The sequence below is a fragment of the Tribolium madens genome, unplaced genomic scaffold (genome assembly GCF_015345945.1).
Source record: "Tribolium madens isolate multiple individuals breed KSU strain unplaced genomic scaffold, Tmad_KSU_1.1 Scaffold_96;HRSCAF=242;Tcas5.2_LG5, whole genome shotgun sequence".
Lineage (NCBI taxonomy): Eukaryota > Metazoa > Arthropoda > Insecta > Coleoptera > Tenebrionidae > Tribolium > Tribolium madens.
The window spans coordinates 5,668,215-5,684,961 of record NW_025401068.1 but is presented as its reverse complement, the minus strand read 5'-3'; the positions used below and the strand labels follow the sequence as shown (position 1 = coordinate 5,684,961).

The 16,747-nt window shown below is 34.3% G+C and overlaps 2 protein-coding genes across 2 annotated transcripts in view; both read right to left on the bottom strand.

Annotated features, from left to right (window-relative positions):
- The window catches only part of LOC123012761 (homeobox protein aristaless-like), a 59,295-nt gene extending 55,703 nt beyond the window's left edge, over positions 1-3,592 (bottom strand). The window contains exon 1 of the mRNA XM_044410874.1: positions 3,390-3,592. The gene's annotated coding sequence lies outside the window, so the exon portion shown is untranslated. The remainder of the gene's footprint in view (positions 1-3,389) is intronic.
- Positions 3,593-9,980: 6,388 nt separating this feature from the next.
- On the bottom strand, positions 9,981-15,928 carry LOC123013160 (putative ATP-dependent RNA helicase Pl10). Its single transcript, XM_044411536.1, has 6 exons — positions 15,609-15,928; positions 15,178-15,386; positions 13,214-13,607; positions 12,823-13,160; positions 11,346-12,358; positions 9,981-11,290 (listed from the first exon to the last, which is right to left on the bottom strand). The coding sequence occupies exons 1-6, from the start codon at positions 15,651-15,653 to the stop codon at positions 11,196-11,198; spliced, it is 2,094 nt and encodes a 697-aa protein (XP_044267471.1). The 5' UTR covers positions 15,654-15,928; the 3' UTR covers positions 9,981-11,195.
- Between the last annotated feature and the right edge of the window lie 819 nt (positions 15,929-16,747).

Here is a 16,747-nt window from a genome sequence, read left to right as displayed (position 1 = left end):
ATTGAGTTATCAGCTAGTGGATGGACGGATTTTTAAAGGTTCACCTGGAGAAAAAATATTCAAGGTTAGGGGCGATAAAACTGTCACCGGGACGTTTTAATTAATCCTCACTTTATTACATAAACAAATAAATAAAGATTTAATTAAAAGATTCAATTTTGAAAAATATTTTCGAGAAAAGGCTTAAGATAATTTATATTCATGACTAGATTTACATAATTTTCAGATATATATTTGATTGTGTATATATTTTTTTCAGAAATTATGTAAGTTGCTGCGATTGTACAGAGTGTGTTATTTTATAATCAATAAATTTTATTTACAGGGTGAATAATTACTGAATGTTTCTACAATTTGACTTTTATTGGGAGTTTTCTCTTATTTATCACAGATATTTGGATAATTTTGACTCATTTAAAATCTAATTTGTTTCAAAACAGGCTTTACATATTTTAGAAATTTCAACCTGTTTAGTCGAGTACAAACGCAATGGCGCCATCTAGATATTCAAATAACTTGTTCAAATGCTGTCATAAATTTTTGATAAAATAGGACAATTTTTTATGCAAATAAAACAGCAAGTAGAGGTGTATTATTAATACACTGGTGGGCCATTTTGAATACAGATTTTCAATTGTTAACTTTTTAGCAAATCATAACATTTTAATTTTGGCGTTTTCTTAATACACGTGTTACGAAAAATTGCAACGATAGATATTCACATAGAAAAAATAACTCTAATTTGTCAAATACACGATAATTAGTTATCAATATACAAAGTGATAAAGTGCCAAGATAAAAATTAAAATCCATTTTAGTTCTTCACAAACCAAATGAGTGGATTTTCATAAAATTTTACAGGCTTTGTAAGCTGGTGAAAGCGCTTATTCTCCAGCAATTACTTTATTTCTACTCTTACCAATGACATGCGTACAGGCACTTCACTGTTTTTTTTTTTTTTGTTAGTATTGTTTTTTGATGTAGAATTTGCGGTTGCAAAATACAGGTTGTTAAAAAAAGAATATAAAATATTTTAAGAGGTAATAGTATGGACCAAAACAGCAATATTTCTTGTAACAAGCTCGTTGTCTAGAAAAAAAATGTGGTAGGTTTCTATTAAAAAAAAAAAGTTACTATGTTTATCTCGAAAGTATAAATAAATAATTGATATTCATTTTTTGCTAATAACATTTTTATAGCCTTTGCACCTATAAATTTATTTGCCAAAAAAATTGATAGTTTCGCCAGAAAAAAATCGTTTCCAGACTTCTGGATCACCTGTATAGTAATTTATGTTATAAGTTTGGAAAGTCATACACTACATCGAAATATGGAATGTCGAGGTGGTACCGTATAAGAAGCTTACCAGACGTTGTCGTAATGACTTTTATTTTATCCTGATCCAAAGAAAATTGCCAAAAAAGTATGATTTGACGTGTTTCTTGGTTACCTACCAAGGTTATACAGGCTGCGCCAAAACTCGCGCCCCAGAGAAAATTTTCAAGTAAGGTAAGATACCAGGAACATGAAAAAAATGTTTAAAAAATTCTATCTGTCAAAATTTTTTTTGTTTATTTTAGTTCATACCTATTACCTCCTTGAATATTTTACAATCTTTTTTTAACACCCTGTATGTATTACTACACAATTACCTACTACAATACAATACTCTTGTTATGTTTTTAAAACTTAATAATATTCAAATTTGGGTAAATGTAATAATTTATAGGAGTATTATAGGTATATTTTTAATATACATCGGCATCGGTTACGCGCACTTGATAAACCGCTACTTCAAATTAATTAAAACTGGCGATATTTCATATACCTAACTAATTATTGCTAGGGTATAATTTGAGAATTTTTCTAATTTTTTTGGATAATAAATGAGTCCGTAACAGTTTTTTGTGTTTTATGAATACTTTCTGTAAATTTACCTATAAAGTTTTTACACTAAATTAATCTGTACCTGTCAGCGCATCAAACTTTGATATCACAATTTCAAATTTTGACTTGGTTAGCCAAATAATCGCTTTTTTATTTAAACACAAACCAGATCCGTGATTTATGACAAAGTGGTATGTATAATTTGCCAACAAAAGAATCATTTACTGCTAGCCGATCGTTTTAAARGGTCTTTTTGTTATAAACCTTGGAATCTTACCCCATTGTCACCTAAATTTACGATGGCACAAGTAGCAGGTCATAAATAAAAATGATGGAAAATTGCGTTTAATTCAAAATCTAATTGGTATTTTTTTTTCTGATTTTGTAAACAATTGTAGGAAGTGAATCTGCGTAGGTCAGTATAAAAATTAGAATTAAATTTTTTGGGAGAAAATTACTTTTTATTTTTTTTTTTGGCTTTGTTTGTGAATGAAAAATTACCAAAAAATTAGAGAATGTACCTTACTAATGAACAGGTAAGTGTGAAAAAATTCAACAATTTTATTTAATTAGAAGTGGGGATTTTCTTTTTGGGCGTAACGGATGCCCCACCCGGTATAAGTAACTACAAACTGGATGGATTTTTTTTTTAGTAATTTAATTACAATTACAATCACCAAATTATTGTCTTTTAAAATTTGCTGTAGGTACTTGTAGGTACTACTTTTTTATTAGATATAAAAGAATAAAAATAAATTTTTGGTATGTTTTATACCTAGTCGATTTTTGACTTATGTAATTAAGAATAATCAAAATTAAGTTTTTTTTACACGATGTATCAAAAATATAAAAAAGTCAACATTGTCATGTTCTTTAACAATTTTTGACATCATTTCAAAGATTTAATTTTTTCCATACAGTGCATAATGTCTGAAGAGCACATTTGATACAATGATAGAGAAGTTGGCAAAATGAAATGTGTTTTGAGTTTTTGAGTTACCTAATACTTAGTTATGTACTTATATTTGTGTACAAGGGAAAAAAGTTATTCTTAAGAGTGCTGTTTATTATTACAAGAGCTGAAGGTGAAGGAAGAAAAAACTTTCTTCCTGTGTTTAACATATAATTTTTTTTAACACTAAAGACTTCACACAAAAACATAATATTTATTATTACATTTACAATTAAAGTGAAAATTTTATTTTTTCAAGAGAGAAAAATTATTCTAAAAAATGAATAAACAACAGAATAAACACTTACTTCTATACAGGGTGTTTTGTAAATAGACCAAAAAAAAAAGAAAATGCTAAATAAACAATTGAAATATATTCACTACTTAGACAGATATACAGTGTGAGTCAAAAATGCGAAAACGTTTTAAGAGTAAATTTATATCAGTTATTGATATTGTCAATGATACAGTGTGGTTTAAGCAGATGCGAAAACAGTGAGAATAACTTTTGGATTTTTGCAATCAGTTTTGTTCTCATGTTAGCACTTACAGTCCCATGCGTCCGGCGGTCCCATGCTTCGTCCCATCCGTCCACTTTCACATCACCCATGCATCATCACTGCGGCGCACACACGCGTGCCGTTTATTTTCGGAACACAGCGTATAATTTGTCCGTCTCGTCGTGTGTAATTATCACTTTAGTTTATGTATTAGAGTAGCAGGTGTCGAAACGTGCAGCTCCACCGAGCTACACCGTCAGTCAATAAAGCGGGGAAGTTACTGTGGTCGGGTGTTGCGAGGTACGAGATGGGACGGTATCCATATGGGACAACCCATAGGCGGAGCGCGGCCTTGCATTCATTAATTATCCCTCTTGTTACTGTCCATACACATGAATGTTAAACGTCTCGTAAATATTTACAGCTAACGAGCATGGAGCCGGCGATATGGATGATGATGGGCCGATGCCGGGACCGCAGGGCACGASACCGACAGAGGGTGGATGGGTTGGGATAYGGGACGGGCTGTGCGTGTAAAGGTAAACTTTACCAAATTGGATATTTTGCTTATTTACTTTGTTCAATTTCGTCAATTTACTTAGCGACACCTTTGAGAAATTGGTTATTTACCTGCCTACATAACATTCAGGGTGTCAGAACTCGTGCCCCAGAGAAAATTTAAAAGTAAGATAAGATACCAAGAACATGGAAAAAATGTTTAAAAAATTCTATTTGTCAAAAAATTTTGAATTTATTTTTTGATATTTGACACTTATTTATATTTATATTTATTTAATAATACTGATGATCTTGTATATGTTTTTTTTTTTATAATTATTTAGTAAAGGTACACAAATTTTACAGCTTTCTTGTTTCCTCTTCTAATAGCTTGTAGCAAAAAACTTGGAAAATTATTTTTTCAACAGAAATAAATAGAGTTAAAGTGCAAAATTTAGACTCTCATAACTTCGAAATTTTTATAGATAGAATATTGTTAATATTTTTTCCATGTTCCTGGTATCTTATCTTACATGGCATTTTTCTCTGGGGCCCGAGTTCTGGCGCACCTGTTTTTAATTTCATTAAGAAACTAATTATTTATAACATTAGAAAAAAGTGTATTTACATCAACGTCATAGATAATTCGTAAACTTTTATTAATCTTGTACATTTAGGTAGATATTTCTTAAAAGGTTGTATATGTGGCCTAAAAATACATCATCTTGTGTCGTGTGTTTGTTTTTTGTTATTTTGTTAATTTGTCATATATTGGTAAACGGAGTAGATATCACACAAGAAAGAAAATACTAGTAGTCAATTCATAGTGGCCACTTCCCTGGGTAAATTTGTAAAAATTGAGTTGTGTAAATTCGACTTTAAACATCCAATTTTTTTTTTAGGTACATATCTATCAAAAATGACACAACCCACACACTAGAGGTGGCGGGTTAGGGGCTGCCAACTTTGCAATAAATTAAATGGCCACTATGAATTGACCGCAACTTTATAATATTTTCATTTTACATGTTGGCATACACTGGCAGATTTAGACTTTTAGACGATTTGTCATGTTAGCTTTATGCTAATTATTCTTTTTTTTAAAGAATTACAGCCACTTTCTTGGGTTTCTTAACTCAAGTTACGTAAACAAATAGTATAGGTACAATGGCGAGCATAAAATTTTGGTAGGTAATGTCATTTTGAAACTTCATATATGTTTGTCAAAAAAGTAGTTTCCCTGTGTAATTTTGACAAGAGAGTATATTAGAGAGTGACATTGACGACTAAAATTTAATGCTCGCCACTGAAGAAAATTGGTATTATAACTCTGGTGCTTTATAGTCCTCGGACTATAAATTGCACCTCAGGGATAATCGTGCATCTATTCTCTCCCTATGTGTATATCTAATATACTCTTTAATTCAAATACATACTACAAAAAAATGATAGTGTTTACAATCAACATTTATCAGTCATTGATATAAAAAATGATTATTTAAAGTAAAACTGGTATGTAAACTCTTTAAGAAAATAATGTGAATTGAAGAACTTCCACGCCCACAATTTTTTCAAATTTTTGTTGRTACCACGCAGTTGGTACAGTTGGAGACAAAATATACTTTGGTCGTCAATGTCACTTGAGTGACATTAAATTGTAAAGCATGCTTTAGGACTGTTAACCTTATTTTTAGCTACTGTCAATAATAATTGACAAGTTGTACATATTTATGATTGAAAGATATAGTAGCTGTCATTAATTTGAAATTGTCATTCATTAAAGCTCGAATTACATTAAAGTGTCAGAAAAGTGACGACCAAAGTATTTTGTCTCTAACTGTACGCGACTTTGTGAGCGGCCCTGATGTCTACTTACTGTGATCACATACTGTAATTAAGTTTTTCACAAAAATACGAAGCTTGTCGAAGTTTCATGAAGTGACAAAGATTCTCATGGAAAGAATTTTTTTTTTTCTTAAAAACCGCTGACATGACTACATAGAAAACAAAATACATAAATGTCCAAACTCAAAAACGAGTGTTTTTTTTTAATTTGCCGTCAAAGCTATCCATGAAAGTTTGATTGTGAACGAACTATTCTATTGAAATTATTAATCTGACATTTGACACCTCGCCACACGTATTACAAATTATGGTCCGTTCACAACACCCTCATATTGCCAACTATGACGCCAAATTTAAATAAATACCAAACAAATAAATGAAATTAATTTTATTTGAGATAAACCACAAAAGTTACCGATTGTTTTAAAAATACCTACAAATTACAAGTGTTGATATAGGTTACAATACCGTATTAAAACACACATACTATACAGGGCTGATTCTTAAATAGACCGACAAAATTTTATCCCTAGTATCAAATGAGAACATGCTGGAAAAAATATTTAAAATATTCTTTGTTTAAACGTTCTTCAAATAAAATTTATTAAAGTCATTTTCGAAGTAAAGCGTACGCCACTGATGTGTTAGCACAGGTAGTGGTAACCATGGTATTAACGTACTTGATTATTGCAACAATTCATAAACGCCGTAAGTGGCACGGATCAAGGGGGTTTTGCCCCTAAAAGGTATAAACACAAAAAAGGTAAAGTTTGTCTCCATTTATCCTTAGGAAGATGTGATAAAATTTTGTCGGTCTATTTAAGAATCACCCTGTGTAACACATCATACAGAACTCACAACTCGCGCCTCAGAGAAAAATGCCATATGAGAAAAGATTTCAAGAACATGGACAAATGTTGATCTTTTTCATGTCTATTTAATAATACCGATAATCTTGTATATGTTGGCATTTGGTATTTTTCTCTGGGGTGCGAATTCTGAAACACTGTATAAGTGTAAACCGTAAGAATGTAAGAGACAGCTTTTTTTTTTGTTTAAAAGAAAAAATTAAAGAGCGCAATATATTAATATTTAGTTAAGGACAACAAGAGTTTTAAAGAGTTTTAGAAAGTTTAAAAATCGAGATCCTAGTTTAAATTTACTAGACCGAGATTTTTAAACTATAAAACTTATGTTGTCTTCAAAATATTTTTTTGCATAGTGATTACGAAAGTTGAATTTTCGTCACGATTAATCGTATTATTAATAATTATTATAATTATTAAATTATACTTTTTTAAACGGTTTCTATATCTAGTTATCTATAGTTATTTCTATAATTTCTATAGAGTTCGTTATACAAAAAGCTCGCGATACATTACGATTTGACTTATCAAATTGAGATCTTTTTGGCCTTTAGGGTTCTTGAGGTTATCACTATGCAAAAAAATGTTGTGTTTTGAAAGTCCTTTTTTTCACTCGTTTGCCTGCAAATTCGTGAAAAAAAGTATAACTTTCAAAACTAGTTGTACAAATAACTATTATTATATTGAATGAGAAATTTTACTAAATTCATAAATTGTTATAAACAAATTTGTGTAAATTGAGAAAATGTCAAGATAAGTGTATTTTATGTAGACATAAAATACGGTATCATTGACGATGTATTTTATACAAAAACGTATGTTAACAACACAAGAAGTACATACCTAAGCCTAAAATGCACTAAAGAAACATTATGAGAGTGTTGGAAAAAACTACCACCTCTACCCCAAATTATGGTATACATTTAGTTAACAAATGTTTACCATAATTTGGGAAAGAGGGTTAGAAAGGTACCGCAAACATAAAAAAAATATGTATTACCATCAGAACTAAAAAAATTAAAAAAAACTTCTTTTATCTATGTATTCTAAGAACTTCTGAAGGATCAGTTGATTTAAGCTTTTGTTTACTTCAATTTTTTGAGATTAGTAAGTAGGTAGCGCATTTTGAATTCACATCAGCGGCGCATGAAGTGCTCATTTCACACACAACACACAGACGGCATTTCACGCATTGAAAGAAACATCTAAATTTTGAAGTATATATTTAGAAAATTAAATTAAATATTGTTGGGAAAACGTTGTTTAGGTTGTTCGTTTAGGTACATTATGTGTGGGAAAATGTGTGAAACTTGAGTTTTTCTATTTTACATATTTTCATGTTTAATCACATCAGCACTTCAATGAGGTATACCTACCTAATTGTGATTTCACATAGCAAAAACTTTTTTATTTATTAACTATTACATAATTAAATTTACCATTTGGGCAATCTACTTTATTGTTATGCAATTATATGATGAGATAAACAAAAGTAAAATTAAAAATAGTAACATTATTACTTTTTGATTACGTTCCAACTTACTGTTAAGTTAATTCAGTGAAAAATATACAAAAAAAAGTTTTACATTTAATCTATACGTTTTAAAACATTCAGCCTTCGGTGTACCCAAGTGCAAATTTTGAAATCATATAATACCGAGGTATGTACCTACATAATTATGTTGCAATTTATTATTTTTTTTATTATTTACACGTAGTGGTTATTTAGGTACCTAATATTTTTTGTTAAAAATTAGTTATCATGCACTTCCAACGTATAGAAAGCAATTTTTAAAAATTTTAATTTCAAACCAGTTACGCCATTTATAAAATAAATTATACCTACTGAAACTTATCTGAAATATGTGACCTTTCATTAATAATCCTGTCAAAAACTGCTTGAAACTACTCGGTTTAGTTATAATCATCATGTTTTACAGCTATTTTATACGATAAAATCCCCATTAAATTCCATTAATAAATAAGGAAGATAGAGTATTATGACTGCCGGTATTAATTACAATTTACCCTTTATAACGTCACTTGTGTTACCTACATAAACAATATGCTGATGAACTCTTCATTAAAACGCAGAAATGTAAACACACATGTTATAATAGACGGTGTGATAAAGTTCTATTAATAAATTTCCACTTTAATTTACCCACAATTAAGCAGGAATTTGTCAATTTGTCTTTCACATTTTTATGTTTACCACAGCAAATAATAATTTTTGTAATTTAATTTTTTTTTTGCTGTCCTTGTTATTAAGTGTGGGGAACTATGCTCTTCATTACAATTAACAATTCTAATTTCAACGATCTAATCTCAATAAAAACGACCCTGAAGTTAATACAAACAAATCAGTTGAACAAATAAATCATTGTCCAATTAGGTGAACAAAGCCGATTTTTTTTAACTTGGACTTTTTTAATTTCCAAATTATCATCGGAGGTTTAAAATTACTTTTCCAGACGAAGTAAGTATTAACATAAATTACGACAATGTGGCTCTAATTTACCCACTTGAAAGATAGATAATGTAATGAATTTTTGGTCGAGTAAATTTCTAAATGTTGTAAGTGGTACACAATTTTTGAAAATAAATGTGTGCAAGGATCCGGATCAATAATTAGTTTTTCGCCCCGCTAAACATTTTGCCGCGATATAAAAAAAAGCGGCCAAAAACTGAAATTTTTGAAGAAGTAAAATGTTGCCTCATTATGCGCCGCATTAGCATTTAATTCCCATAATTAAATATAAAGCGCATAAATTTCGAAAAGTCTCCGATTTCTATAAACCCGTCTCATAAATCGGGCTTTTTTCCCAACTCTTATTTTACAACTTTAACATTTAACGTCTTAATTAGCCTCGCCAGATGCAAATTGCTTGAAATAAAGCCAATCTGATTAAAACTCGCTGTTAGCACTCTTCTCAAACATAAATTTACATGAAACATGCACGCCCGAAATGTCTCATCAACCAATACGAATCCGACATTCCCTGCTCTTTTTAGAAAATGGCGGCCGCTCCTACGATCGTAAATTTATTCAAGACCGACAGATAAAAACTTAATTGAATCTTAATTATCGGTCCCGTGGGGATACTCGCCGCCAAATCCCCTCGCGAGGMGCTTTTGTTCGTGGGAAGACTCGTAGGGGAGAGGCGGGTATAACCGACACATCCTTATCTCATACCGTGAAAATTCGCAATTTTATGCCTTAAACGGCCATTGTTGCAGTTAAATAAGACGCACTTGGGATTCTTTGCGAAAAATAACTTACCTGAAAAGGTGTATTAAGTCATTGAATTGTTAAGTAGAACTGACTACACGAGTTTGATAAGTAATTCTAAAAGCAACACTTATTTATTTTAATTATAAAAGCTTCGATAAGTCTTATCCTTGTTTATGGGGGGAAAATAAAACGACAAATTGGAGTTTGAAATATCTTTTATTTATCATCAATAATGCCAAACAGCATTTTTCTACCAGAACAACTTGTAAATGCATTAAAATAAGTTATAAATACTCTCGACACACATGAGAGTAACGGAGCATTTTGCCATCCCTTTTTTCATATTTAAAATTACCAACTAATAACAAAACTTCCGATCCACTCGAAACAATACGGAAGAAAAAAATTATGTAGTCCCGAAATGTCTCGAGTGTTCCGAAAGTGACGCACAGTTGCAGTCACAGCTCCTCACTTTTAAAAAATAGTTCAACAATAAGAATGTGCATCACATTCTGTTAGAATAGGCACCGATTTTCTAACCGTATCACAGGGAGTGCGAAAGCTGAAACTCAAATTTAAAAAAAAAAGTTAGGTTAGGTATAGAGGCACGAAACATGTGCCCACTCTAACAAGTCAAACTTTTTTAATTCCTAGTACTATTTTAATTATTTAATAAGTTATTGTTCATACGCTAAGATTTATTCGCATTGTCGATGCGACTGCTGACAATCAGTTGTGCCAACCATAAAACTACGTATCATTAAAACGATCGGTAAATATCACAGTCACAAGAAGAATACTCTTAGCGCCTTAAATAGCTGTAACTGCAACGCTATTTTGAGCCGTAAACCCCCCAATTCGGTCATGTCGCGCAGACTAGAACGTCTTAGTCGAGTTAGTTCGTTTTAATAAATAAGTGAAACGAATTTTTTGGCTCATCAATACTTAAAGTCGCAGTTTATGCTATCGTAACTGGGATAGCAAAATTTACACACCCATTTGCACACAAACGCTCCCTGAGGGAGCGCTTAAAAAAAAAACAAAAAAACACACACTCGATTATGCCAATACAAACTATAATTGCGGAAATGTTTTTTGTTTCTTAAATCTCTAGCTGTAACTAGAATTATCTACGGTAATTAATCGATTTATGCAATAAATGTGTGTCGGTGAGGTGGATTATTACATCGATCCAGGCTGAGTAACGGCGATTCGAATTTTAAAATGAATTATAAAACAAGAGAAAATAAGACAAATGGTGAAACTTCGTGTAATGCCCCTGCTAATTAAATTACACACACACGCGGCACGGAGAAATCAGTTGTGAAGGCCTGGATGGTCGAGGTTGAGGGAGGAAATCGCTATTGTAATGAAAAGAGTCTATTTGAAAGAAAAAACTTGATTTACTTCGTCTAATTTTCCCACCAGTCGTCGCGACTGTTGGAGTTCGAGTTGTAGTTACCGCCGAAGTTGCCGCCGCGGTCGAGGCCGCCGCCGTAGTGGCCACCTGAAACAAGAAAGTCTTGCATTTTTTTTTTGCAAACATAAAAGTTTTTACTCACCTCCATTATTTCCGAACCCGTTGTTTCCGTATCCACCACCTCCAGATCTCTGATTTCGGGACATCCCCCCGGACTGTTGCCTATAATCTCTTCCTCCAAAACTGCTTCCTCCTCCACTTCCATACCGACTCTTTCCTCCTCTACGACCAGAACTGGGCATTCTCCCATCGGCCGCCACACCCTCCAACCAACTCGGAAACTCCTGCTTGGCCTCAATCAACAAATCCAACAATCCACTAGCCAAATTCCTGTTCCTGTCATTAAAGAACGACGTTGCCAAGCCCAAATTCCCCATCCTTCCCGTACGCCCGATTCTGTGGACATACTCCTCAATATCCGAAGGCAAATCGAAATTGATAACGTGTTTGACGTGTGGGATATCCAATCCTCTCGCCGCCACGGCTGTCGCCACCAAAATCGGGGTATTCCCCGAGCGAAACTGCCTCAAGGCATCCTCGCGTTCTCTCTGACTCCTATCGCCGTGAATCGACGTCACAGGATACCCCTCGAAATGGAGAAACTCCTCCAAAGAGTCGGCACCCTTTTTCGTTTCGACGAAAACGAGAGTTAAGCTTTCGGCCGACGGTTGACTCATTTCAGCCGCATTAAGAAGATCAAGAAGGAACGACCGCTTGTCGTGCTCTTCAACCCAGACGACTTTCTGGGTGATATTCTCAGAAGTGGAGCCGACACGACCCACAGCAAGGAAAATGTAATTGTCAAGAAAGTCGCGTGCAAGCATCTGAATCGGCGATGGAAAAGTCGCCGAAAACATTAGAGTTTGACGTTCGCCGGTCTTCGGCATGGTTTCTTTCTCAACGATTCGACGGATTTGCACCTCGAAACCCATGTCGAGCATGCGATCGGCCTCGTCGAGGACCAAGTAGCGACAGTAGTCAAGGCCGATGCGGCCGCGGTCAATCATATCGAGAAGGCGGCCAGGGGTGGCCACCAGGAGGTGGCAGCCGCGGTCTAAGTCGCGCATCTGGTCGCCAATGTGGGCACCCCCATAACTGGAACACAATAAAAGCAGTTCATACAATGGTCGTCAAGTGCTCAAGCAAATAAAAAAAGTATCAAGTTCCAAGAGCAACATTTTACTAGTAATTAGTTTGACAATTGATAGAAGTAAGATGGCAAAGTTTTGAATTTAAAATTGTTAAAATTTTGGATCTAACTTCGGTTGATATGTGGTACCATGTTGCTTCCCGAAGACAATCCTGCTGATTTAGCTTTCAGAAATGTTCAACTGTGATTAGACTTCTTTATATTTATTTCTCCTTTCCTCAATTCACAAATAAAATATAAAAATGTGTCTTGGTGAGGCAAAAAAAAATTAATAAATCGTGTTTAAAACAGACATCCGTTACATTTTTGTAACAAAACTACGATAAAAACATGTTTTAAAATCAAGTTAAATTTAACCTTTTAGATTAACACTCTTTTTAAAAAAAGAAAGACGATTTTGTGGACTTACACAACGCAAGGGCGAACACGGGACCTATAGGCGAATTTCTTGCTTTCATCGTAGATCTGAGTAGCAAGTTCTCTTGTCGGTGCTAACACCAGCCCAAGGGGGTACTGCTTCCTTCTACTGCGTCCGTGAGTAATATTCGGGGGTCCATGTTCGTACATTTGGTTCAAAATCGGCACTAAGAACGCTGCAGTCTTTCCAGACCCTGTCTGGGCGCAAGCCATCACATCTCGCTTGCTCACAATTATCGGAATTGCGTATTTTTGTACTGGAGTCGGAGTATCATATCGTGCTAAACTTATGTTGCTCCGTATGATCTCAGTCAACTGTACTTCCTCAAACTGTACAAAATAAAAATTTGAAAACGAATGTGATTACAGTGTGATAAACTTACAGATGTAATGTGGCGCGGGACTTTGTCCCCGGTTGCTTCAACAGGTATATCTTCATACTTGCTAAAGTTGATGCCCGTATTGCCCGTGCCGAAGAGCTCCTGTTCGACACGTTCGTCTCTCGGCATCGGTACGGTCCAATCGTTCTCGTTGTGGCGGTCTCGGTTGTCGTTCCAACGGCCTCCGCCGCCACCACCACTCCCACCGCCACGGTTCTCGTTGCGGTTGTCGCTCCAACGACCGCCTCCGTCGCGGGGCTTCTCCGGCTCCTGCCACCGGTCATTACGGGGCAAGTCACGCTCCCGCTCCTGTTGGCGGCCACCGCCACCGCCGCCGCCTCGACCCCAATCGTCTCGTTCGAAGGTCTCGCCATTTGGGAAATTGTCGCGGCGATTTCTGGAAAAAGTACACAAAACCGTAATTACACCACTCAAAAGTCGTGTTGAATTTCAGATTGCGTGACTACAAGGTTTTTCTGTTTGGTAAGACTCATGAATAATAATGCAATTACGTGCAGAAATGAAACGGAGAGCGTTAAAATAATTCCTGGGGTATTTTCGAGTGACTCAATGGGTGAATTTTTTAACGTTTGCATAATTTTTTATGATATTTTCATAAATTCGTATGACGAAAGTGAGAAAGCCAAATTCTATTGAATATGTAGAATGTAGAGAAAGTAAATATATTGGTAAAATGGACAAACAAACGGAACATGTGAATTGTAATATTATTGGTGATACGTAAATAGCGAGGATATTTTGATACAAATCGATAAATAATTGAAATGAGTTTGAGTAATGTCCACTTCACTCATTCAAAAAAAAATCGATAATACCAAACTCGTCTATTTTGTCATCTCGATTCGAAAATAAGAGATTTATCAACAATTTATACATTTAACTTATTTTTTACTTTTTACTTATGTTGTATTGTATTACTTGTGTAATGTTATAAAAGATCTCTACAAAGTTTTGAAAATAAAAGCTAACATTTTTATGAAATAAATTTGATGCATGACTACTAACCTATAGTCATAAGTTTTTAATTCTTTGCTTAACAAATAAGAATCGTAAAGTAGTTTTTTAAAGGTAAAAATTCAAAAGAAAAATGTCAAAATAAATTTCAATATTTTAATCAAAACAAACTTAAATTTGGTTGAAAATACTTTAATTTTTTTCCCTAAAAAAACTTCACTCTATATCTAAGGTAAGTACAAGATTGGTAAACTGCAAAAGATAGGTATTTCCACGTTTCGTCTGTTTTACACCAAATCATTTACTCTAATAATGTAAAATATAAACAAACTTCATGGCTTAAAGAAAATGTTATAAAAAGAACATCCACAACCAATCAGAGCATGCTTTTGTCTAAAAACTCTCAACAAGGATTAGAGGCTGTTGTCAAAATTAACCACAGACTACTATTGCAACATTTAAAAACTCTATGATTGTATTTATTACGCCGTACAATATCAATTACGTTAAATAATCATTAATCATGTATTTATTGTCTATTAAGACTACATTAAAACGTAAACAATTTCTGCGAATTTTTGTAGACTAAACAACAATTCAAAGCTCAAAATTCGCATCCACAATCGCATTTATTGCTTCATTCATCCTAAGCGAAAAGTTATCATTGAAAACACCGTTTAATCAAAACATTAATCAACATGTCATGCCTTAAATTAGTGTTCTTTATTTTACGACCACTGACTGAAAAGTATGGCCAAGAAATAATCTTGAATACAACTTATTGTGCATTAGCAAAAAAAAATTAAAAATAGCGGGCAAAGATGGTCACGTGACAGCCCGCCAACTAGACCTAGTCACGTTCTTAGGTGCTCGATTGGAGAAAAATGAAAGGTTTGTACTTTGTAGGAGAAACTGGGTTATAACTGAATAAAAAGGCCCGTGTTCCGATTGCTGTTCGTTTCTAGGTTATGTTAAGGATGAGTAATACTAGCCTAGTGTTGAAGTTGGAGTAGTCTCCTGCGCGGTTATCTCTTCCGCCGCCGCCGCCGCCTCTACTACCGTAATTGCTTCTTCCACTTCCGCCTCTGGATTCGCCCTTGTCTCTATCGTAGCTACTTTCGGCTGAACTCTGTTTGTTACGCAAGTGCGGGGGCACGTAACGGCCGCTCGGTGCGCGACTCTGCAAGTCCAGACCAGCAAACTAAACCAAAAGAGAAAAAATTCATTAATCACTCGGATTTTCGTCGATTTGTTGGGGAAAGCAGCGATGACGGGGCTGTCGTCGGGCTCGACGGGTCATCGAGGTCCGAGACCGTCACTCGCCCGATCAATAGTGGAAGTCTACACGACCTCCATTGTCAAAGGCTTCCGGGTCATAGAAACGTGGTAAACGGCCTCATATAACCTATTACTGCCCACTTACCTGCTGCTCTAGACCTGATCCATTTTGGTTGGGTGCATTACTCATATTACTACTAATCAAGACGAGTGGTAGAAGTTTTTAGCTTCAAAAACCTCTAATCTAAAACTTATGAAAAGCGTCTTTGGCAGATTCACAAGAGGCGTTCATTCGCGATTCCGCACGACACTGCTGCGCAAGTCCGGACGCAGATGCTGATGGCGGATGTTCTCACAACAAAGACTTTCTAAAGTAAAGTAACGACGACTTTTACAATTTCGAACAAAAAGGGACAATTCACAAACGCCGAAAATTAAGGGATTTGACGTTTGGAAATGCCAAACGGCTTGTACGAAAAAAAGACGACACGATTAATTTCAACGTTGACGTTCGCGCCAATATTTGAAGTGACAGCTGGAATGTCAAAGGAAACGTACCCTATTGGACCACGCAAATTCCCACTCCAAATAAGGGATTCGAATTTCTGACGAAATCAAAAAAAATATTCTTTGTTTTTTTTTTTATTTATTGTCATACAGGGTCAGTCACAGGAAAGTTACTTCTGAAATAATTTGAGCAGCAACCCATTATACAATTCACATAGGCGTCTAGCTTCCTCATTTTTAAAAATTATAAAATTGAATCCAAGAATACTTTGCATATCTTTTCATTTTGACATTTAAAAAGTAACAGTCAATTTTCGTTAATACAATGTATTATAAATAATGAAAAAGTGGACATGGTCTTAATCCAAGGAGAATGCAAGAAAAATGCTGCTGCGGTACTTGGAGTGGTATCCAAATCGAATGTATCCGGTTCCTGAAACATTTAGAAAACTGGAAGCCAAGTTGCGACAAGATTGGCCCCCAAAGAAAGACCCCGTCAGAGGACTGCTACTGGCCCAGAAAATGAAATTAAAGTCCTTGAAGCAGTATACAATTACTTGTCATTTTGACGACTTCACTTTTAAATAAAATATTATATCCAGTTACATACGCTAAAGGTATTTTTGGTTGCAAACTAATTAATTTTTAAAGTAACTCTCCTRTGACTCACGCTGTATATACAGGRCGGTTTCACATAACTTTACGAGGCTTGCGCCTAATGTACGCACCCAAATATACAAAAGTCACAGAACACTGGATATAAAAATACACATTTAA